Below are 21931 nucleotides of genomic sequence, written 5' to 3'. Positions count from 1 at the left end.
TCAGCAATACATTAATGAAACTGACATGACTTGAAAGCTTTATAAAAAGGGGAGATTTGTGGTGATGATTAAGCAAAACTTAGGCTACAGTATTTGCAGACTTGGAAATTATGAGATTTTTGACAAATACAATGAATTACAAGGCTGCAGAGAACACTGCACTATTGCGGATTTATATTCTGAGGTTTTAATTACATTATTTTAATGTAGTCAGTCGAGAACTAAAGTGTGCCGGTCTAAGGCATGAAACTCCAGGACTGAAAATGAGTCCCACTCCAGCCCTGCAATTGATTATTTTAAGCATGGGAATAAAAATGTTTCCCTCTTCCCCGTCTCTCACTTCAAAGTACTTCTTTCAACACGGCTGTTCCACATTACTTAAATTGGTCAGTTTCACCAGAAAGGGCTACAATCAGTTCAGTGATAGACGTCATGAGGCATTGACTTGTGGTGTTTCAAGGTTCTTTTCAAATCAAGTAAGCTCAAAGCCATCTTCATATGAAATGGGGGTTTTCTGTTCAAAACAATTACATTTCAGACCTTTTGTTTTGTAAACAGGAAAACAGAAATTCTATACATAAATGATAGAAAAAATGCATATGATCAACTTTCAACAATTTGTCTGGTGCACAGTTTGATCCTAAAACCCATTACAAAGTCTAAATAAATGTCTGAAAGCTTTGCTGTCCTTTTAATTAGAATGTACTCTTTAGTATGTTGTCAGACAGTAAAATAATTACCCTTAGGGTCCACTGCGTCATTTTCTAAGAATTAGGTGTTGAAATGTTCTTTACAATTACACCCATGAGCAGCCAGATATGTTTTGGTGATGGAAGTTGTGTGACTTAACATTTTGGGCAGTTTTAACACATCATACATTTCACATACAGTTTATAGCATGTTTAAGATTACATCAGGCATTAGTGTACATTCCGTCATAAGTTTATATGGTAAAATCAGATAAGACTTATTTCATAATTCAGAAGCACAGATTTAGGAACAATCTAATAAGTAATTTATCATGCAACACAAATCATTGAAATCTGATTATTTGTGCAATTTTCAATTGGTTTCAATTTGCATTCGGTAAGATGTTTATTGATGTATAATATGAAATGTTGTTGATTATGCATAGGAATTCTGTCCAGCAGATAAAGTTAAAAACAAAAAAATGTGCAACCCTAACTAGCGTTCAGCTATTACAACATTATAGCAATGTTTGTCTTCTGTATTCACAGAATGAAGGGTTTGTTTAGCATGGTTTGTATTCCCTTTTTTCATGTAAGCAGACATAGCCAACTAAATGTCAAACTGGGGAGCCACTTAGCCATTCTACGAAACCTTAAAACTAAAATATATGCGTTAATATAGCAGATGATTTTATCCAAGGCAAAATCCAGAGCGGGAACCCAACAAGCTATACCTATCCCATGGAACATTGTTTTTATTGAAGGATCAACATTGCATTAAGAATCTCTTCGTTCACATGGGAGTTTCTTTCTATCAGGTAAGTGTAGCTTTAGTCACAACTATAACTTACTTAAAACGTTTTACAATCATATCTTTAAGTAGGGTGACAAAAATCGCTTGAGTGATTCTTTCTTTGAGCAGAAAAAAAGTGCTTTTCCCATGTCTTAACCAACAAAATTTGGTATACTTTACACAACTCTTGAGAGGCAAATTTAAGAATAGGAATTTCAGCAAGGCCAATCCTCTCATATAGTTGATATACATTTTCAGCCAGCATACTTGTGGGTTTACAAGTGTAAATATTGTTTAAGATTGTAATATTTTATATCAGGTCAGCATCCCTTCTCATACTTTTTTATACTGTAATTCTAACCATTACAGTTGACAAGACCGCCTACTTTTTATTACACAATTCTTTTCTCAACTAGAATAGATGAACTCGGCTTTCACAAACTGAAACTTCGGTGATGCTGCTGTAGAAACTGCTGTTGGCGTTCTTTAGTTGTAATTTCGGTTAGCCTATTCCTTTTGTCCTTCCCTCCTGTCCCGTCTCTCTCTCCATCCTCCCCAGTCACACTGCCCACATCGCTGAAGTCCCCGAGGTGTTCAACGGAATCACATTTCTCCAAGTCTGATGCAATCGTTTGCAGGCTGAAGACGGAAAGGGAATCCGATCCCGCCCTCTCCGTCTCCCTTCCACACTCGGTCTCAGCTCTCTCAATGTATTTCACCACCTCCTCCTTTTTTTTTTTTTTTGCCATCTCACTCCCATCCACTCTCTCATTTTCAGCTGTCCCTACTCTAAACGCTTCTCCCTCTGCCCCCATGACATTGTCCGACTCTGCACCCACAGGGGGACTGCGTCCTCCAAAGGTTGTGGTTGATCCTCCCTGAACTTGGTCCTCCACTCTCTGAGCATGAATCTGCTCACTGATTTTCTCCAGGTTGCGTAAGGCAATAGAGTAGCAGGATTTCACTTTGGCCACCTTTTCCTCCAGCTGCATCACTTTGGTTTTGTGCTCCTGAAGTGACACGAAGACGAATAGAAGGACAAAGAACAGACATTAGCTGAGTACATTCCACTTAAAAGTGGTAGGCCTATATAACAGCAATATCCCTGGTCTTGAATTAAAGTTGATCATGTTGGACAGTTGGAAAAGCCCAACACTCTCATACAGATGAGTTGTCTTTTTCTTTTAAAGATTTACACATATTTATTCTGTTAGAATGGCTCTGCTGGTGCTTAACAAAAAAAAGATTTTTAAAAAGGGCATTCCGGAAAATCAGAAATAAAAGGATTTCATAGGGCTCTAGGTGCAGCTACTGTGCAGACTACAAGGCAAAAAGAAAAACACTTTAAGTTTAGAATGTATTAGTTACCTCAAGTATGTTGTTGAACTGGGCCTTGAGCTCAAAGTAAGGTTTGGACTTGACGATGACCCGCTTGAGAGCTTTCTGTAAGGTCTGAACCCGGGCCTCTGCCTCCTGACAGGCATGGGTGACACGCATGTGCTCCCGTTCACTACGCAGACGCTCTTCCTCTGCTTCATTGACCTAGAAACCACATCTACTCAGTTACAAGTCATCAGCTATTTGTAATATGGGACAATGTTTAGGACTTAATTTGAATATTCTTGAAACAGATATGTTTAAAAGTGTCTTAATGGATATGCGTTGGAGAGTTACTTTACCTTAGAGGTGGCATGATTAAGCATCTCCTGCCAGGTGGGGTCCAGGGTGTTCCTGCCGTCTGCCAGCAGTCCCTGCTCTGCCACATACACCATCTCCCTTGCAGCTGTGTGCATGGAAACGGCTCTCTCATAGCTAAGTGCAGCCTTTTGTGTCTCTTGCTGGGCCTTGGAGAAATGAACAGCCAATTACATACAAACACAAATGAGCACAGCCAGACAGGGCAACGAGTTACACTAGGTTAACATTAGTATACCTCTTTGGCAAGTCTGCGAGCCTCATAGTAGGGCCTGGCTTTCTCTATACAGGTACCAAGTTGCAAGCTGTGAGCATTAAGCTTCCTTGCAGAGTCAGTAAGAATCTTCCTGTATCCTGATCTGGCATCCTAAAGTAAAAACAAAAGCAAACAATTACAATACAGTCCTTATTTACTGCACACTTTTGATAAATGTTTTTCAATGAAAAGTTGCTAAATGTAAATGTAGTAGTGATGAGGTCAGTTAGAGAATAACATGGTATGCTTCACTTACGTCCAACTGGAGTTCAAATTTGTTGATCTCTGCACTGGCTTCGTTCAGTTGTTCCAACTCTTCCTGTAAAACATAATGGGTTACTTCCATTAGTTGGACGGAACAGTAAGATAGGCTATACAGAGAAGTAGCCTACAGAGAACTACCACATAATAATGCAAACGTATCTTTCCTGTATACAATAGTTTATTCATGACTGCTGAAAGAGGAAATCAGATTGCATCACCGACGGGAGTTTTCCAGATAACGGTTTAAATTAATATGTTCAATAACATTAGGAATGTACTCACTTGAATTCTGGGGTCTAATTCATCCTCGTGTCTATATTGTTCACCCGTTTTAGACGTCCGTTTCTCTTCGTACTCAAGTCCCTTGCAGGTGTCCATGTCAACAGATTCTTTGCTTGTGTTTGTTTTTTTGTCAGGAAATACACCCTCCCTCACTTCGATATCTTCTCCAGGAACTTCTCTCCAATGCCCGACTTCGGGGCCTCCGGAACCGGCAGGACTTTCACGCAAATCCCTCGGCTCCATTAGTTCACATTCAACTAGCTATTTTAGCTAGCCAACTTAGGTGCACAGGTTGCTGACGTCCAGAACCTTCCTTTCCGTTTTATTTTATGTATTATATGTATAAGTCAAATATAATGATCCTAATTTCTTGTTCTTTGATTACGGTATCCATAGCAAGGTATAAAGCTATATGACAAGGCAGAACTCAAGTTAGCTAGCGAACTAAGCTAACCACAAGGCTAGGCTAAATGCATAATGTATTACTAGTGCTAGCTAGCTAATGTAAATATTAGCCTATTATTTAAATTAAACGGACGGAACTGCAGGTGACAGTATGTAAACTGCACATATAGTTAATTATCTAAATCAAATTGTTATAGAATACAGTACAGTATTTTTTCATCACCGTTTGCCTCTCTAGTCTAGACCACTGTAGATCCATCTCTTCCGACAGGCGTTGCTAGCTAGCGGATTCAAAAGGCAACTGGTTAAAAGGCAACACACAGGTAGGCTACGTTGAGTAAATAGTATTTACGGTACTTTTTATGTATTTATAGTATTGCTATATTCATTTTAAAAAATCAACAGTAAAGTACATTTCTTACAACATATCATGTTGACAGGTTAAAAGAAAACGGGTAGAGTATAAACAAGAGGACTACAATTAATAATCAGGTCAAGTCAACAGTCAACTCAATACAGAAACAGTGCAAATAAAAGTGAAGAATCACTCTTGCAACTTAAAGCCTCAATATAACAACTAAGAAGCGTATAACGTTTTTGTTTGTTATAGCTAGGGATCAAGATTTAACTCAAATCTTTGGTAAGGATTTTAAGAAATGTTTGTTAATAAAATATTAATCAATAAGAATTTAAAAAGGTATCTACAAGTTATTTGGATTTCTAACATGATCTCAAAAACATTAGTAGGCCTATGAAACGGGTATGCAACGGACGTGGTGTTATTCCGGCTGGGCCGTCGTTCGCTGCCATCGGAAGTCGAATCTGCCACCTTTGGACTGCCAAGCGCAACCACTACCTACGCCAAAGCGAAGCTAGCTATTAACTGACGCGGGTGGCCCATTATATACCTGAGGAGTGAGTTTCATCAGTTCACACCGGTTACACTTAGTTCAAAATGAAAATATATAGCCTACATTACTATCCAAAATATAGTTACACAACAGTCCTAGAAACTATAAGGTAGTAAATCTGTGTCCACAGAAACTACTTTAAATTCATCACCATAATCAACAATTTGGATTAATTGTATGGAACAGACATGGATAGTTTATTGTTTATGAGATACAGTAATTGTAGAGCACGAATCTCTTCCAGTTATCAGGAATAACATTATTTAAAAAGAAATGACCCCTTAATGTGGATTGACTCTTTTAATAATTTTGTAAAGGAATATTGACTGTATGAATGCAACAGCACTGTATGAATGCAACAGGAGAAACTATCTAGTGATAGTAACATTGAGTTCGCCAGCAACTGTGATATAAAATAAAGAGTTCTCAACTCTTTATACATGAAACACAACAGTTTACAAGTTGTGAATATTAAAATCCTTAATTATGTAACTGTTAAGTGGTTTTAACTAAGCTCTGTTACTGTTGCAAACAACTGGAAGTATACTAAAACAACTAAAGATTCAATATAAGATGCACTGGTGTAATTTGTGTAAACAAGTGTGTAAAGAATCTGAAGTTGTCTGAGTACTTTCAGTTTTGCAGTATAAACATAGCTTACATCAGTGTTAATATAATCCGACTCACTTGTTGGTTTGTTACACTTAACCATCTTGAAAGTTGTCCTTGGAAACTGTTGGGTAAAGGGCAGGCACTTTCAGGAAATATTTGGCAGGTGACTGGATGAAACATCTGTCTATCACCATCTATCAAGGACTTCAACCATGCCGTAGCTGCCAGTAGTTGCTCATAGGATGCTGATTGCTCCAAACCACTCTGGGTCAGGCACAAATAACTTGGAGCTTGGCAAGATTGATTCTTGTGTGGTTGTGATATGGCAAATCTGTCTTGCAAGGTTAGTGTTGAGAGGGAAATATTCTAAATTCCACTCCTGAGATGTTGCCATCATTGCAGTGAATTGGCACTGCCACACCACAGACAAGAGATGTGTACCTAACACAAGTGACCAAATAAAACAAACATGATCAAATTTCATGTATGATTGGCATTATAAAAATAATAAATTTGTTTAATACACATTTAGTTATTTTATAGATGTTTATATCCATACAAATATAGATATCTTGTAAAGATGAAAAACCTGAGAATTAAGGGCAAGTATAGTTTACAAATGAAGACCAGATAACCGCTCAGCACGTACATCATTTATCTTATCAAGCATTCATTGGTGCGCATATACACTCCTTTACAGACATACTTTTTGGTTCCTCAATTTGAAATTACAATCTTTACATCCATTCCTGCTATTACATTTGGTTATCAGCTCCAGCTTGTATCATAGTGGCTCCATCCAGGAAGAGGTGCCAAAAAGATTCTCTTACCCCTGTACAAGAAACTGACCACACCCCTATATCCTGTTCGTGGTACACCTGACTTAAGGTCCTCCATAATGCCAAAACCTTTGGCAAATACTTTGAAACTGTCCTTGCTGGAGTACTGCAGACGAAAAGGACCTGCTCCAGTCAGATGACCTTGCTTGATATCTTCATAGGTCACCAAAGGTGTACTGTAAACCTCCTTCTCAAATAGCTCTTTGTATTTATTTTCCTCCAAGTAAGCGAGGTCCAGTTTGGTGAAAGGCACATGTTTAGAATTCAATTTGATGTAACGCAAGTACTTGTCATAAAACTGGCCCAGACTCACTCCCTTTCGACCAAAGGTTAAAGTTCGGGAGATTTCTGGGCGGATGCAAGCTCGACCTTTACGCTGTGCAGGTTGGCGCATCCAGTCATCCCAGAATGCAGCGGGCCACTTGGGCTCCAGCTCTACCCATAGTTTCCGAAGCAGCATCCAGCCTAACCCAGGGAAGAAATCAGTTCTGTACAGGACGTCTGCTTTTCCAGGATCCACATAGCCGTCTCGACCATTGTCATTCCAGGCAGACACACACCACAGTGATAAGTCTGAGTTCAGCATTGGGTGTAGGGCTCTGAAGTAATCAAAGAAATCTGGTGCCACCTACAATTAAGGTCAAATGTAAGCAATCTGGTAAAACTATACACACAATATATCATCATAATGAAAAGTTAAGTGTTAAGTGTAAATATATATATACACTATGTGTTTTGAGCATATCAATGAATTGAGTCCAATGTTATAAAATGTGGGAAGTGTGAGCAGTATAGATGAATTACCTCCAAGTCATCCTCCACAATAACCACAGAGGAATGAGACAGAACTTTGAACACTTGGTTGAGTGCCCAGTGGTAGTGTCTGGATATCTTGTAGTAGCCTTGAAACTTCTTGTGTTCTGGCCTCACAGATATATCAGACATGTCTGGTTGTTTCAGGTGGGTGACTTGACTTCCATAAGAATCAATCACCTCTGCAGTCTCAGCATGTCCACAGTCTTGACTGACTATAATTGGATAAAGTTCAACTGAGGGGCGGTATTCAATGAGCTTGTCAAGGCAGCGTTTAATAGTGACCCGATTACACGCAATAACCAATATAGGAATGACAACTTGATGAGGACTGTCTTTCTGGTCCTTCTCTTCCTGTGGGTTCCACAGTGACTGTTGACTCTGTATCTGAAGAAGAATCTTTCTTTGCATTTCAAGCTCAGATTCAACATTTTCAACCATTCGCAATACATCTCCGGCTACATCCGAACCACCCACACCTGGGGCTTCGACTAGCTCTTTATCTTCTCCACCCACCTGTCCATGAAGCTGGCCAGAGGGTGCACCACGCCCCCAAAGAATAAGGACCAGTATGGCATTCCAAGTGACGAATAAAAAGGCACCACAAAAAGTTAAGCAGCCTCTTTTACGAAGCATGATCAAAAAACCCAAGGTTAAAGGGAAATCAGGTGGACATTTGAACAGTACAGTTGTACCACAAAATGTGTTTTCATTACAGTGTCAAAAAATACACACAAGTGTGAAGGAAAAACCGAAAAGAAGGGCTCCTACTGATCAAGTCATAAAGCAGGACAGTGGGTTAGTTCAAGCCATCCTCTTCTATCTGAAATAAAAGCAAGAGAACAGTGAAGCTACGAATACACTACAGTCTGACACTCAAATGTTAAAACCTATGATGACATACATCAGAAGACTCTTAAATACTCATACTATTTCGCAAAATATCCCCTCAAAATAGTAAATCAGGATAGCTCAAAAAGGCAGTCGTTTGTCAAACACTTCAGCTAGATTTTAACCACTAGGGGACGAAAGAACTGGGATTTACCACTGAATAACCAAAAAACAACACTTTGCAAATTTAAATCGTAATCATGAGAAGTATTAGTGAGTTCAGCCATTCGTGAACATTAACCATAGGAATGAACACAAAAAAGGGATTGGGAGTTTAGTTCCTCATAAAAGGTTGTAAAAAACGACTAACTTTAGTGATCTAAGATTAATTTGGTTTACAGACTATTGGCAAATAATTTCAGAAGCTGTTGATTTGACTCCCGGATTGCAAAAATGAATAGCCTAGTAAAATGATAGTCATAACACTGTGTGGGATTTAATTTAACAGTACCTCAATAGGACGAATATCCTTGGTTTATCACCTGTGGGTGGCTACAAAGAGGCTACATGCACAAAACTTAAACCAACCCACCATAATGACTGTAAAACAATCCTGTCAAACAATATGGATATATTCTACTAGGGAGTGGCGAAAATCTACCGAGCTAATCCAAACCGGGCAGGGAGAAATTAGCTAGATATCTTACCTCGAAGTCGCGCATGTTTCTTCTGTGGCCATTTTTTAATAATCAATGGCAACATGTCAGACTGTTTGAGGGCAGCAAAAGAGAAAGGAGAATACAACACGTGCTTCGTTACTTTGTTGAAAAAAATAAATAAACTTAATTTTGTTATGTTCTCCTTTGCTAATTTTCCAAGACATCGAAGACACCCACTGCACTTCCGTATATCGCATGTTCGCAGGAAGTCCCGTCATGTTGAGAATTGTAAGCTACATTATGTATTTACGTGTATTAATTCAGCAGACGCAGTTTTATGCAAAACGACATAGGCTACAAAAGGTTAATATATAGTTTTGAGTAGCGGCTACGATATTTGCTCAATAGCTGCCTGTTCCATTAAGCTTTCTAGTTTGGTAAATGTTTGGTGTGTGTGTGGTTTTTAACCAATTTTCTTTCAAATGGTTGCAAATTATAGTGTTTAAATAGCCTATAAAATGCCTGAATCTATTTCATGAGTTAATCATATGGTTGATACTCACACATGACTAAACTCATCAATCCTGATTGATGTCGTCATATCAAGAATTATTTTTGGTATGGTAGGAAAAAATTCCGGATGTTGTGTCCCCAGGTGCACCCCACCTGTAAAAGCACCCAACCCAAACGTTTGGTTGCGATATCTTTCACTTTTAGATTCGAGTGGTTTGTGCATTTCGCACATTTATATTTCTTGTAAATGTCACATAGAACAGATAATGGTAAATGTTCGAAGTAGGTTATTAAGAAGAATCAGCTTCTCCTACTTTCAGCTCTTAATTCTCAAAGCAATACAATTCCATTCAACATGATCACTTTTTTTCAAATGTTGTCAAGGCATTTCCGTGGTTCGGGTCCAACTTTAGAGTTCATAGTCATAGTAGTGCAGTGTTTCATTGTCTTCTTTTGATAACTACATGTCTTCATATGAAACAAACACCATTTACAATCACAGACAAACTCATTAATGGTCTTTACAATCTAAAATAATTTTGTTTTTAATCTTCCATTACTTCTATCCCTGACTATTTTATGTGTCCCTGGTCAACCTGGATGGACATGTTCCTGATGACCTTCTATTCCGGATGGTGAATGGCTGCCATTTGTCTGATTAGATCCGTCGGAATTGATGGCCAAACTAGGCATAATCACAAAGGTCAAGATGCCTACCAGCATCAGTGCCACAGTGATGGTGATGACTGACGCCACAACCGAGTAGTAGCACTGGTCAGAGCGGAACAGCTGACGCACACGACCCCTGACCCTGCTTGGGGGCTGACCCACGTCTAGGACAGTTGCTAAGGTAACTCCTTGTTCCAAGGTTCCCAGTTGGAGGGAAACACCATCTACTGACGTGTTATTTTGCTTTGTGAGGCTAGGATTGGTTCGATTTGCAGGAGGGGGCTTTTTCAGCATTAGCTTGCCCTTGTTGCGCTTGAAGCGAACGGACAGTGCTTTTTGCATCCCTGAAGGGAGCTTGCTGAAGACATCCTCATTATTGACCAGATGGGGCAGGTCTCGACCGTGAGGCAGCTCGGTGAGCTCACGGCACACTGGACAGGACAAGGTCTTGAGCTCAGATGAGGAAACGTTGATGCGAGCCAGACACTCCAGACAGAAGGTGTGGCCACAAGAAAGCAGCTTTGGGGTCTTGAACATATTGTCATAGGAGCAGAAGCACACCACACACTCAGTGTCTTGCAAATTATCCTTGGGGGCATCTGAGCCCATAGGTCTGACCTTTCTTTCCTTTCTGTCACTTCTTCGGGCCTCCTCGCTCCTCCCACGCTCCCTCCTGTGTCCTGTGCCCTTGTTTTGCGTTCTGCTTCTGCTTCCCCCTCTCCCTCCTCTCTCAGAGTCTATGCTCCTGGCTCTCTTTACTCTGGGAGGTTTCTCCTTCTCTTGCTCATGCTTGTCTCTTGGTTCGCTTTTGTGGTCAGGTCGAGGCTTGACGTTGGCCAACTGCTTTGCTCCACAGCCATTACCGCTCTCTCTATCCCTGTTGTCACTCATGACTCAGGAAGGTTAGAGGAAGTTTGTTCTTAAATTTTGGAGTCAGTCAGAAGATTCTTGTCAGCGAGCCAAATGAATTCTGTCAACAGACAGAACAGAGGATTTACTGTAACACTTGAGAATGTACCTTGACTACAGTAAATTAAATGTGTAGAATGGTCATTTAAGATGGTAACAAGTTTCCTCATAGACTTGCATGTGCCATTGCTGGTGCTTAACACCAGTAGAGATACTGTACAACTGTACACAGTTATTGGATGCTGTCAAATTGTTTTTACATCGCATGACCATGTCAATCAACCACACACCAAACCTTAAATGTCTAGAGTTATATAAACAAATACACTGACCTGCTGAGGTGTTTGAGAGTTAGTTCAGTCAGGGAATTATTTCCAGAGACCAGCATTGTAAATTTGATCCACTCAGTAACTTATAATCTATCAAACACCAAACATCTAACGACACTTTATAACATCAGCTTGGTCATCTCTTCCTGTTTACCACTTTGTTTGTGCATGTTCCCTCCGCCAGCTCTGTCTACTTGAGACTTTACTGTGACTCTGGATATTCCTCCTCCCTATTTAACCAGCAGTCTTTCACTTTCCAGTCTGACCAGTTAGACAAGTCTGTGTGGTATTTTAACCTCTGCCTCATTTTGTATGTGTGGAATGTAAGGTCTAAATGACAGTCAGTCTACTGTCCCTGTCCTGAATGTGGTGTTTGTGTGTACAACAGTATCTAGTGGTAGTAGAACTATTATGAAGGCTCCAATGCCAATGTCTCAATGTTCTTTTGAATTCACATATTGAACACATCCTTTTGAGAACTGCTAAAATACCTGTGTTGTGTTTCCTTCTGATGTGTCGTCTAAACTAATCTAAACTTATATATCCATTGTGATTTTGAAATGAGTACCGTACTACAGGGATCTGTCTCAAAGATTAATATGTCATACCTACATCGTTCTCTGCTAGATTAAAGAGAATTGCTATCATAACAATATAGACAACAGAGAAAATACAAGTATTTCAGTACCAAAAACTATTTGTAATAACTTTGTACAACATGAGGTCAGGGGTCAATTCATAGAAATAATTGACCTAAAAAGGTTTTTCAAATTCAGTCATTTCTTTTTCACAGTAAACATTTTTCAGTTTGTGGCATTGGTTCACCTTAATGTATATGTTGTCAGGTATGTAAAGGGTTGCATTCAATGGGAAAGAACAACAGTCAAATATTGTCAGATCAACCACAAGTTAAGTAAAATAATCTAATCAATAAATGATATTTATTATTGGTGGACTATGTTTAAATATGCTTCATGTCTCTGGGGAAAATAAATTATGTAATGTTGTCATGTTGTTGATGCAGTATGTATATTATCTAATTCAACAAGTTTAAGTCACCATTGTATGGGTAGTGAACAACAAATTGGTAAATAAAAAAGTGCAACACACTATACATGATGAAAGTATGGAGAAAGAAAGAAATGCTTATTCATGCAGTGGACTTATCACTTAAATGGCTACTTTTATTTTTAAGGTTACAGAAGGTTCCAGAAAACAAAACAACTTAGAGCACCAAAAAACAAAGCAGTGCTCCTTGTCCGTCCACCACCTCATCAGGTGATTTTGCAGTTAACCAAGACAGACACAGATCATATTTTCTGGTTGTCGACTTGATCTGCCTTCTATTAGGGGTTCATGATTAAGTCCATCCACATGGGCAATGAAACACCTATTTGGCCCCATAGTATTAAGCAGTTCTGCTATAGCTGCCAAGTTGTTTGTAAAAGGGGGAGTGTCCGTCTAGTCAGAAGTCCATCCTTGTCTTGTGTTCAGCCCAGCTCCTCCTTGGCCTTGCCCTGCTTGCGGGGCATCTTCTTGCTACTGCTGTCCTCTAGCTCTTTGTTCTTGTAATAGTGGGGAGCCACCTCCAGCAGCCAGCCACTGTCTATCTCTATAACCTGTTTAAAAAACAATAAACAGAGTTATCTTCTATAGACCAAATCTTAACCCAATCCCATCTACTACCGCTAAAACAAAACAGTACGCGATGTGAGTGGACACGTGAAAATGCTGTTGCGGTCATACATTCCGACAATAACCCTTTTCAACAAGCAAAATAATCCTCATGGAGTCTCCGGTTTTGCTCACAAAACCATTTGGTACATATGTGGATAGTAACACAACAGTAAAGGAATCACCAGTCACAAACTAAAAGAAAGGCTGTCACTACTAATTTTGCAAATATGGACCTGTCTCATGAACTCCTTGGTGGTGAAGACCAACTCGTGATAGATGAGCCAGCGAGGCTGCTCCTCAAACAGGGAGCTGTTGGGATGGACATAAACAGTCTGTTGGTGCTTTACTGTCTTATAGCCCCCTTTACTGAGCCGTGCCGTGTGATAGAAATAGCCGGCAGTTATCGCCTGAGAGAAGGGGAGAGGACACAGACAAAAGACTGTTATTGTCATAACTGCATTTTATTCATGCTGTCTTTGTTAGATTAAGACTACGTCCCAATTTCATATTTCTTGTTTTCGTTTCTACACACCTTGCGTAGAGGCACAATGTCTCCTTGGGAACTGCACACCTCCACCTCAATCCTGTCCATCAGTCCCTCCAGCTGCTCACGCACATCCCTGGCCCGCTTCATGGAGCGGAACTGGATGAAGTTCTCATAGCACCATTGGGTGGAGTAGCCACTCTCCATCCACTGACAGACACAAATATCAAACAGAAGATCCAACTATTTGACACCATAGTATCTTAAAGGACTATAACTGAATCTGTCATAGTGTCAATGGATTGTCAATATATAAAACACTTTTTTAACTTAATGTTGCATTGTGTCAGCTATATTACTGCTTGTTCTGATGAAAGGATTCAGACAACTTCCATTATTAAAAGTTATTGTTTAGACTTTGACATGTATATTGATTATATTAAATAAAGCCTTCTCCTTCAACCAAGGGAGGTGATGCTGGGAATGCACATAGCTACAGCAGCTAACTAGCTAGGTTAATTAGTTGACTAACATTATAGACACCAATTTTTTATCAAATCCCCCAGGGACACGGATGCTACTTCAGTCCTGGTTACATGTTTGAGATTTGGCTTGTTAATAAAAACATTTTTTAGGTGACTATCACTGGGAATGACAAAGTCATGTTTCCTGGAATATATACAAATTCTAGGGTTGACTTATAATGTCCTATTTCCTGGTGAATATGAAAATGCTAAGGTGACACACTACTTTTGGTGAAGAGGTTGATAAATGAAAGGTAGGTCAATTCCTCAAACTCTGATTTCAATAATTACCTGTGTGTATACATTAAGCAGCACCATGTGGTCTCCTCCAGGCACCACAAAGTTCATTCTGGCATTGTCAGCATGGACCACCTTGTCTTTGGGCCGGTAGAAGATGGAGTTGTTGACAGATAACATTGCAGCTATTGTCAGCACCTCCTCTGAACACTTATACCTAGTTAGGGAAAGGAGAGAAGACAGTTGAGCAAAAAGAAAAATCATATACTGTAATACACAATAAAATAAATCAAGATAAAAAGCTGAAAGGGTGTGGGAGAGGAGTGGATGGGGCAGGGGACAGAGAGAGAGAGGCTGGATTACAAGGTTAGTAAGAAGAAAACATCCATACTGTTCAGAAGCCAGGATCATCTTGCTGAGCATAGGGTCAACAGGCAGCTCAGCCATCCTGCGGCCCATCTGGAAAAGATGAACGCACACAAACACATTGGTACAACAGTTTCATAAAATATTCAATGTCTACGGCTCACTTTAAAGCTTTTAAACTAAATTTCCTTCTTCATAAGATTCAGAAACAATTTCCTTTTCATATTACCAGTGCAAAAAAACCCTAAGCATTGTTGCTAAACCATGATCTTGGTTACAAAGTCAGGGGCAGGTACCTTAGTCAGTTCTCCCAGGTGGTTGAGAGCACCTAGTGCATAGAGCTGCTCCAGAGCAAGAACTAAGGTCTCATGAGGGGGCGGGTCCATGAAGTCAAAATGGATGAGGTCATTGATGCCTGTAAGAAAGAGCATAAATATATTACAACAGTCAATGGTAGTGGACAATAAGTTATCAAGTTCACCAATAATTCAGTGCTTCATAGCTGTAGAACAGTTTCTCTTTTTTTCTTTCTACTTTTGGCTCTCCTTATTATCCCACCAATCATGACCAGGGTCTACGTTAATGCCAGTGATAAACATCACCATAGCAGGATTTTGCCCTTACAATGCTTCACTATAAGGAAAGTGTTATTCCGGTGATGAGCTGTACACTGATTTTGCCAGACCCAGTGGTCTGCATTTAGGTCAACCAGTAAAACTTTTGTCTAATCTGACCAGAGAATGTTTTTTGTCTTAAGTGGTGGATTTCACACTTAATGAACAAGGCAACCCATAAAATCCAAAGTGCCATACCTAGACTCTTGAGCAACAGCACTACATTTCCCAGGTTAGTCCTCTGGATCTCAGGAACAGTGGTCTCCTCCATCTCGTGTTTGAAAGCCCACGCTGTGTAGAGACGGAAACATTTCCCAGCAGCCACTCTACCTGCCCTTCCTGCTCGCTGGTTAGCCGAGGCCTGAAGATGAAGTCAAATTCAGTCGGTCAACAAAAACAAGTAAAATAAATAAATAAAAATACCCCCATAAAAGAGAAAATTAATTGATTACCCGTGAGCAGGGTGTCACTATTAGCGACTCCATTCCAGTGCGTGCATTGTAACTCTTCTGCTTGCAGAAGCCTGGGTCAATGACATAGATGATGCCATCTATGGTCAGAGAGGTCTCTGCAATGTTGGTAGCCACCACCACCTTAGTACAGAGGTATAATATACACAGGGTACAAGGTCAAATATACACAGGATACAAGGTATCATATACACAGTATACAAAGTCAAGGGAGTGTGTGTTAACCAAAACTCATCAAATCATTTTTGATCATCGTGATTTGCTTCTGACATGTCTTTACAGTATGGAAAAGCAGCCAACCAGTCAACTTGTGTTTTTTATATAAGGTGCTGTTATGTCTTTGAACAGGGGTTTTGGTGGTCAGTTGTCTCCACTTGTGATGACAAGTACAAAGACACTGACACAAAAAAATATACAGTATCAAGACTGAAGTCAGAGTTTCAAATACAAAATAGCTGCGTTCTGACCTTGCGTGCGTTAGGGGGAGTGGGATTGAAGATCTTGGCCTGCATGTCAGAAGGCAAGTTGGCATAGATAGGCAGGATCAACAGCTCAGAGATCTTGGAGCCCAGGCGCCTGCACCTCTCCTGCAGCAGCTCACAACAGGTCTCGATCTCCTCCTAAAGCATAGAAGGGATGAAATATATCTCGTCAGAAAATGCTGGCCCTTTGCACTTTGCCATAATACAGTGGTCCAAAGGAGCTAACGATAAAGGCAGGAATCTCTTGATTGTGTGCGTGTCTGTCTGTGTGGTGCGATTGTCTCAACAGGGCACAGTATGAAGCTGAAACAAGACTGCGCTAAGCAAAGTAGCCATGGATCTTGAGCGCACCGCCAACGGCCACTGTACTTGTTTGATTAAAGATGAATAGAAAATCGCGCAGAAAACCTTCAGTGAGTGTGACAAATACGATTCTGAAATGTTATCAAATATGACATGATTATGGATCATCGTTATCAGGAAATGCCGTACCTGTCCAGTGAGGAAAACCAGCACATCTCCAGGGGGCTGGGTGACGTGGATCTGGAGCACTGACACCACACAGGCCTCCAGGTAATCTGCTTCAGGGGCCTGGAGAACCAGGGGAATACACTCACATCAGGTGTAGATCACAGAAATACTATCTGACCCAGATATGGAATGAAGTCAAAGTCGTATCCGGCAGTACCTTGGTGATGTGACAGAAACGGTTGTTTTGAATAGGATGCGTACCTTGGTGTAGAAGATGTCTACTGGGAATCTCCTGCCAGGGATTCTGAAGACGGGCGCGTCGTCAAAGAAGCACGAAAACCGTTCTGTGTCTAAAGTGGCGCTTGCCACCAACACTTTAAGGTCCGGTCGGAACCTAGCAATGTCCTTGATAAGACCAAACAGGATATCTGTGTGCAGTGTCCTCTCATGGGCCTCGTCAATAATGACCACACTGCGAGCGTGAGGTGACAAAGAAAATCACAGATTTACCTCAAACGAAAACATGATTTATCATCAACAAAAAGAAACACCCAAATCCAAACATTGCAGTACTTAAACAAGGGGTAACACCTGTAGCTGGCCAGGTCAGGCTCTGTTAGGAACTCGCGCAGCAGCATGCCGTCCGTCATGTATTTCAGGACTGTCCTCTCTGAAGTGCAGTCCTCAAAACGGATACTGTAGCCCACCTGAGGAGGACAGGACGGATACTGTTAACCTTTCTTCAACTTAATATAGGCCTTTCGTCATATGCAAAGCATTTCAGCAGAGAAAGAGACAAACTCACCTCATTGCCCAGTTTGACAGCCACTTCCTGTGCAACTCTGGCTGCAACAGACATTGCTGCTACTCTACGTGGCTGAGTACAACCAATCTTCATTCCACCCTCATTATAGCCCTAGGAGAAAAGGTAAGGCAGATAGTTGAAACCAAACTGTGTACAAAAAAACTATAATAATGTGTAGTATCCAACGTCTTAAGCAGAGCCCCAGATACCTATTGCACTGGTAGAACTGATGCTACAGAGTAGAGAAGCACCCAACATCTTGAATATCCGGTGATATTTCATTAAATTAGTGGGTGCCTCTCTAAAATATTCTGTGATAAGTTATGGTTTGTCCAAAGCCTTAAAGGAAAGGAAATTCAAATGTCCTCACATCCTCCATTAGGTATTGTGGTATCTGGGTGGTTTTTCCAGAGCCCGTCTCCCCCTCAATGATCAGGATTTGGTGTTCCTTGATGGCGGCCAGTAGATCCTCTCTGTAGGGGAAGACAGGCAGGCTCCGTCTCACCTCCTGGATTGACTGTCTCTGCACCTCTGCTTGGGACAAGGCCGGGGTACTGTCCTCCTAAAGACGCACACACAGGATGCATGCATGCTATTCAACTGGTATTGTGTCAAATAATGGCAAAACTGTTAATAACCATTATGCAACAATATCCACAAAGTGGACCAAACAGTTATTAATTATTCATTCTTATGGTGTATGTTTTATCATAGCAGGGTATTCTATTCCTCTCATAAAACTGCAAGCATTTTATAAAAGACTTTGTAAAAATACCATTTCTGAAAGTGTTCCTTTCATTGTGACAGCACTGCTGACAAAGTTGATCATCTCGTCCTCCTCTAGAATCAGCTGATACTTCTCCTTCTCTTCTTTCATCCCTCGTTCCCTCTCCCTCTTTGCCCCAAAGCTGAGGGAGGCAGTCTTAAGCCTTTCTTCTTCCCACCGGCCCTGCTCCCCTCCCATCTCCATAGGCATCTCCAACTCCAGCTCCATGTCTCTCTGAGGCACCGTCTGGGAGAAAGACAAAAAAAGAAAATGGGAAACAGAACTAGAAGTCACAAGTGAACCAACACTCCATCAATGAAGAATGATTAGTGTACCAGAACCTACACCAGCATTCAACTGTGCCCCCATCTTACCTTACTCCTCTTCTCTTCAGGCATGTAGTAGCGGTTCTTCCTCTCCTCTTTCTCCCTGGCTCCGGCCTGCTTATAGTCCTTAGCCAAGTCTCGGATGGTGCGTTTGTAATCCAGTTCCTTTCTCTCTCTGTCAGTCAGGTTGTCATTGGAGAAAAGGTATTCATCATCAGCAATCTCAGCCTCCAGGTCCTCCAGCTTCTCTGCCTCTCTTTTACTCAAGTACTCGAAACGTGACTTCTTCCTCAGCTCTGGAAGCTAAGAGAAAAATGGGAAAGGCAGTGGCGGGAATTTGTTAACTTGTAGGTCACCATCTTGATTACGATATTCTCGCTGCAGCATTAAAAAATAAAAAATGGATAAATGTATTGGCGTCTCAGGTGCATTTGTGTGGCCTCTGTAAAGTTAGCAACAGAGTAAGTGGAGCTAGTTATGGTGCTGTCAACAGAAGTGTTGGTGCTTTTTATTTACATATGGTAATTCCCAACATAAATGTACTATATGTGTAAATTAATGGTGTTTATGCCAAATTATTTCTCAGCGCAGACTTCAATTCTCTTCATCACTATAAATAAATCCCCACGTCCAATAACATCCATTAACACAGTTCCTTAGATTTTCTAATCACACTGATGTTCCAACACATCACTTACAAATTTTTTCTGATCCTCCTCTGCCAACTTTAGTCTCTTCTGAGCTTCCTCATACGCCTGGTGAAAAGATCACAGACATAAGTTTGTTTCAAATACAGAAACCAAATTAAATACAGCAGGAAGCAAGTAATTTGGTTCTGTTACTCATTCCAACCCCACCTTCTTGTCAGTCCTCTCCATGATGTTCCGTGTCTTATCTTTGTCCTTCAGCTTCACTCTTTCAGCAAAGGCATCCCTTTCTTCTAGATCTTGCAGCCGCTCTCTCTCCTCTTTCTCCCATTCCTCCTCTTCGTCATCATCTTGTTTGTTTGTCTTCTCACTTTCATTACTCCTGCCATAAAAACAAGTTGGATACACAAACCACATTGACCAATACCTATAGAAAAGCTCATGACAATGGCAATGGGTATTATCTGAATTACACCCTCTCTGTCTAACTGAACTGCAAGTTGACCGAACAACTGTTAGGTGACCAAACAACAGCTAGGTGACACATGACTGCGTTAGTTATTGCAGTGTAACTGGTCAGACCAACTTTTATTGAATGCAAATACAAACATATGTCTGTGTGCTGGGGTTGCAAAGCCAAATTTGAATATGCCTAATAAAAGCATAATAATCCAACCATTTTTCTCAAATACTTGCACTCAAGCAGAACAAAGATTGAAGCTACATAATGCCCAAAAATATTTGACCTTACTTTTTCTGAATGTCTTCTTCACTTGAAGAGTCTCTTTCTTCCTGTTTCTGTCTAATATGTTTCCTTTTGTTTCCTTTGTTTTTACTCTTTTTCCCTTTCTCTTTCTCTGTTGGAGGCTCTCCATCACTCTCGCTGTCCTCCAGTAAGGTGTATGTCAGATTCTTTTTTTCCATCTCTATTACTTGTCTCTCAATCGCTCTGGCTGGTTTCTCAACAGGTTGTTTCCGAGGAATCTGCAACGCATTATTGAAAATCATTATTAAGGATTATCAATCAAATCAATCTTTTCTGTAACAAATGCAAAAAGAAGGAAGCAAACACTATTACCTTATCATACAGTTCTTTGGCAAAAGCAATCACTCTCTGATTAATGTCAATGGTGTTTGTCTGCTGGAGGCGAGCCACAAAGTCCTGGTGGCTTGAGGATTTTCTCGCAGAACCGATCATGAATTGGGAGACATACTTGTCACTCAGGCCGAGAATGTCATGGAGATTATCGCTTACCCACTGCTCTAGATTGGCCATTTTCACCTAATGTTGAAATAACATGAATATGATCAATACAGCGTAGTGCATTTCATTTAGTACAACGTACTACAAGTCATTACCTAAATGTAGAACTCAACCATGTCACGAGAAGCTAGCAAGCGTGTGTAAGATCCAAGTCCCTATACCTTAGGTATTAGATTTGATAGCTGAAGCCTGTGCACCTAGCTAGCTAGTTGTTTCTTTACTATATTCAACTTAAAGCTACATATAAATGGCTGTCCTATTAGCTAACCACCTATGCCATCACAATTTAGGTAGTCTAACGCTTAAGATGTATGGTGCATAGTCTGTTTTATGAACACGACTCGATGCTAATAACATTACAGCTTGCTAACGTGGTCTTTGCGTTTCGTCGTCAGCTAGTAATAGTAAACAGCAAACAGTCAAGAAGCTAACTAGCTAGCACAACATAAAAAAAACGTGGGAAAAAAGTTTTAATGTTTAAGTAGAATGCTATGTCAAGGATGTATGTCATTCATAATTGATTGGATATAATTATTTGTTTTCTGGTACCTTATAGATAAATGTCCCAGAGCAACCAGTTCCAGATTATTTTTATAATTAAAAAAAGAATCGCGATTTCCTTCCCACAGAATTGTTAGCATTTCCGGTTGATGTCGTCGAACATTTTCAAAATAAAGGTCACGTGAATGTATTTTTCATTAGGCTTCTTTCTCCCAAATTATTGAAAACTACAAATGATATAGGTAAAATCATGACAACAATGAAACAATTAAATAAAGGATATATTTCATGAAAATGTACATATAGTGTCTGCTGAGAAAACAAACTTTTGTGCCCCCTCGATTAAATTGATTCATGAAGGTGAGGAATCAGTAAGCAATATCACACGAGGTTAAAACAGCACGACATTGCTTTTGCACAACAGTTCTACAAGTGCAAGTCATAAGTTACCAGTAGTACGCGACAGCCGATTGAAGTGTGCTGTTATAGGCTAATTATGTATTTGGCTCAGCCAACAACATCTAAATCTGATTCCTTGACAGCCGTAATATATTTATAGGCTAATGCATAACGGGTTGAGCTCTTCACAGTTCTACTGGAAAACATGAATGCGTCACTTGTTAGTTCCAATAAAGCCATGTTTTCAATTTTGCGTATGGCTATTGCATAGTAGCCTAAGATCAACCAATGCACAGATGATTTAAAACTCCAGTTCATTGGCATACAAACATGGAAAGATCTGAAGGAAATGCTAGAGGTGTGAAACTTATGTAATACTAAGATGTATTCTATTACCATTTGTCATCATGTAAATCTGCGCGAAGGGCT

General features: G+C 40.2%; 4 protein-coding genes across 5 annotated transcripts; all 4 read right to left on the bottom strand.

Annotated features, from left to right (window-relative positions):
• Nucleotides 1-164: 164 nt before the first annotated feature.
• Nucleotides 165-4718, bottom strand: sh3bp5la (SH3-binding domain protein 5-like, a). The gene is made up of 6 exons (XM_084708659.1): nt 3980-4718; nt 3690-3752; nt 3416-3544; nt 3162-3326; nt 2851-3024; nt 165-2492 (listed from the first exon to the last, which is right to left on the bottom strand). Exons 1-6 carry the CDS (start codon nt 4220-4222, stop codon nt 1917-1919), a joined length of 1350 nt encoding a protein of 449 aa, XP_084564785.1. The 5' UTR covers nt 4223-4718; the 3' UTR covers nt 165-1916.
• Nucleotides 4719-6403: 1685 nt separating this feature from the next.
• mgat1a (alpha-1,3-mannosyl-glycoprotein 2-beta-N-acetylglucosaminyltransferase a) lies at nt 6404-8203 on the bottom strand. The gene is made up of 2 exons (XM_084708660.1): nt 7551-8203; nt 6404-7374 (listed from the first exon to the last, which is right to left on the bottom strand). Exons 1-2 carry the CDS (start codon nt 8193-8195, stop codon nt 6676-6678), a joined length of 1344 nt encoding a protein of 447 aa, XP_084564786.1. The 5' UTR covers nt 8196-8203; the 3' UTR covers nt 6404-6675.
• Nucleotides 8204-9453: 1250 nt separating this feature from the next.
• rnf183 (ring finger protein 183) lies at nt 9454-11569 on the bottom strand. The gene is made up of 2 exons (XM_084708661.1): nt 11473-11569; nt 9454-11201 (listed from the first exon to the last, which is right to left on the bottom strand). Exon 2 carries the CDS (start codon nt 11120-11122, stop codon nt 10154-10156), a length of 969 nt encoding a protein of 322 aa, XP_084564787.1. The 5' UTR covers nt 11123-11201; nt 11473-11569; the 3' UTR covers nt 9454-10153.
• A 1060-nt stretch (nt 11570-12629) lies between these two features.
• Nucleotides 12630-21261, bottom strand: dhx16 (DEAH (Asp-Glu-Ala-His) box polypeptide 16). 2 transcript variants are annotated; one of them, XM_084708654.1, is made up of 21 exons: nt 21152-21261; nt 20417-20620; nt 20090-20322; nt 19549-19720; nt 19390-19446; nt 18740-18994; nt 18375-18611; nt 17970-18161; nt 17600-17710; nt 17386-17501; nt 17056-17266; nt 16816-16914; nt 16309-16461; nt 15824-15964; nt 15570-15732; nt 15054-15172; nt 14783-14850; nt 14446-14608; nt 13679-13840; nt 13380-13553; nt 12630-13088 (listed from the first exon to the last, which is right to left on the bottom strand). In XM_084708654.1, exons 2-21 carry the CDS (start codon nt 20612-20614, stop codon nt 12960-12962), a joined length of 3153 nt encoding a protein of 1050 aa, XP_084564780.1. In that variant the 5' UTR covers nt 20615-20620; nt 21152-21261; the 3' UTR covers nt 12630-12959. The 2 variants fall into 2 exon arrangements, with proteins under 2 accessions (XP_084564780.1, XP_084564781.1); XM_084708655.1 differs by lacking the exon at nt 21152-21261 and adding an exon at nt 20698-20981.
• Nucleotides 21262-21931: the final 670 nt, after the last annotated feature.

Source organism: Hypomesus nipponensis, chromosome 2 (genome assembly GCF_054491055.1).
Source record: "Hypomesus nipponensis isolate SF chromosome 2, ASM5449105v1, whole genome shotgun sequence".
Lineage (NCBI taxonomy): Eukaryota > Metazoa > Chordata > Actinopteri > Osmeriformes > Osmeridae > Hypomesus > Hypomesus nipponensis.
The sequence above is the reverse complement of the archived record's forward strand: the minus strand, read 5'-3'. Positions and strand labels throughout refer to the sequence as shown.

What these genes read in the sequence shown, in the direction of transcription:
- sh3bp5la (XM_084708659.1), bottom strand. Translation starts at nt 4,222, where the DNA reads ATGGAGCCGAGGGATTTGCGTGAAAGTCCTGCCGGTTCCGGAGGCCCC. An exon ending in AATTAGACCCCAGAATTCAA is followed by an intron (nt 3,753 to 3,979) that starts GTGAGTACATTC and finishes TATGTTTTACAG; the next exon opens with GAAGAGTTGGAACAACTGAA. An exon ending in CTCGCAGACTTGCCAAAGAG is followed by an intron (nt 3,327 to 3,415) that starts GTATACTAATGT and finishes CATTTCTCCAAG; the next exon opens with GCCCAGCAAGAGACACAAAA.
- rnf183 (XM_084708661.1), bottom strand. Translation starts at nt 11,122, where the DNA reads ATGAGTGACAACAGGGATAGAGAGAGCGGTAATGGCTGTGGAGCAAAG.
- mgat1a (XM_084708660.1), bottom strand. Translation starts at nt 8,195, where the DNA reads ATGCTTCGTAAAAGAGGCTGCTTAACTTTTTGTGGTGCCTTTTTATTC. An exon ending in TTGTGGAGGATGACTTGGAG is followed by an intron (nt 7,375 to 7,550) that starts GTAATTCATCTA and finishes CCTTAATTGTAG; the next exon opens with GTGGCACCAGATTTCTTTGA.
- dhx16 (XM_084708654.1), bottom strand. Translation starts at nt 20,614, where the DNA reads ATGGCCAATCTAGAGCAGTGGGTAAGCGATAATCTCCATGACATTCTC. An exon ending in CTGAAGAGAAGAGGAGTAAG is followed by an intron (nt 18,612 to 18,739) that starts GTAAGATGGGGG and finishes TCTTTCTCCCAG; the next exon opens with ACGGTGCCTCAGAGAGACAT. An exon ending in CTCCCCCTAACGCACGCAAG is followed by an intron (nt 15,965 to 16,308) that starts GTCAGAACGCAG and finishes CTCTGTACTAAG; the next exon opens with GTGGTGGTGGCTACCAACAT.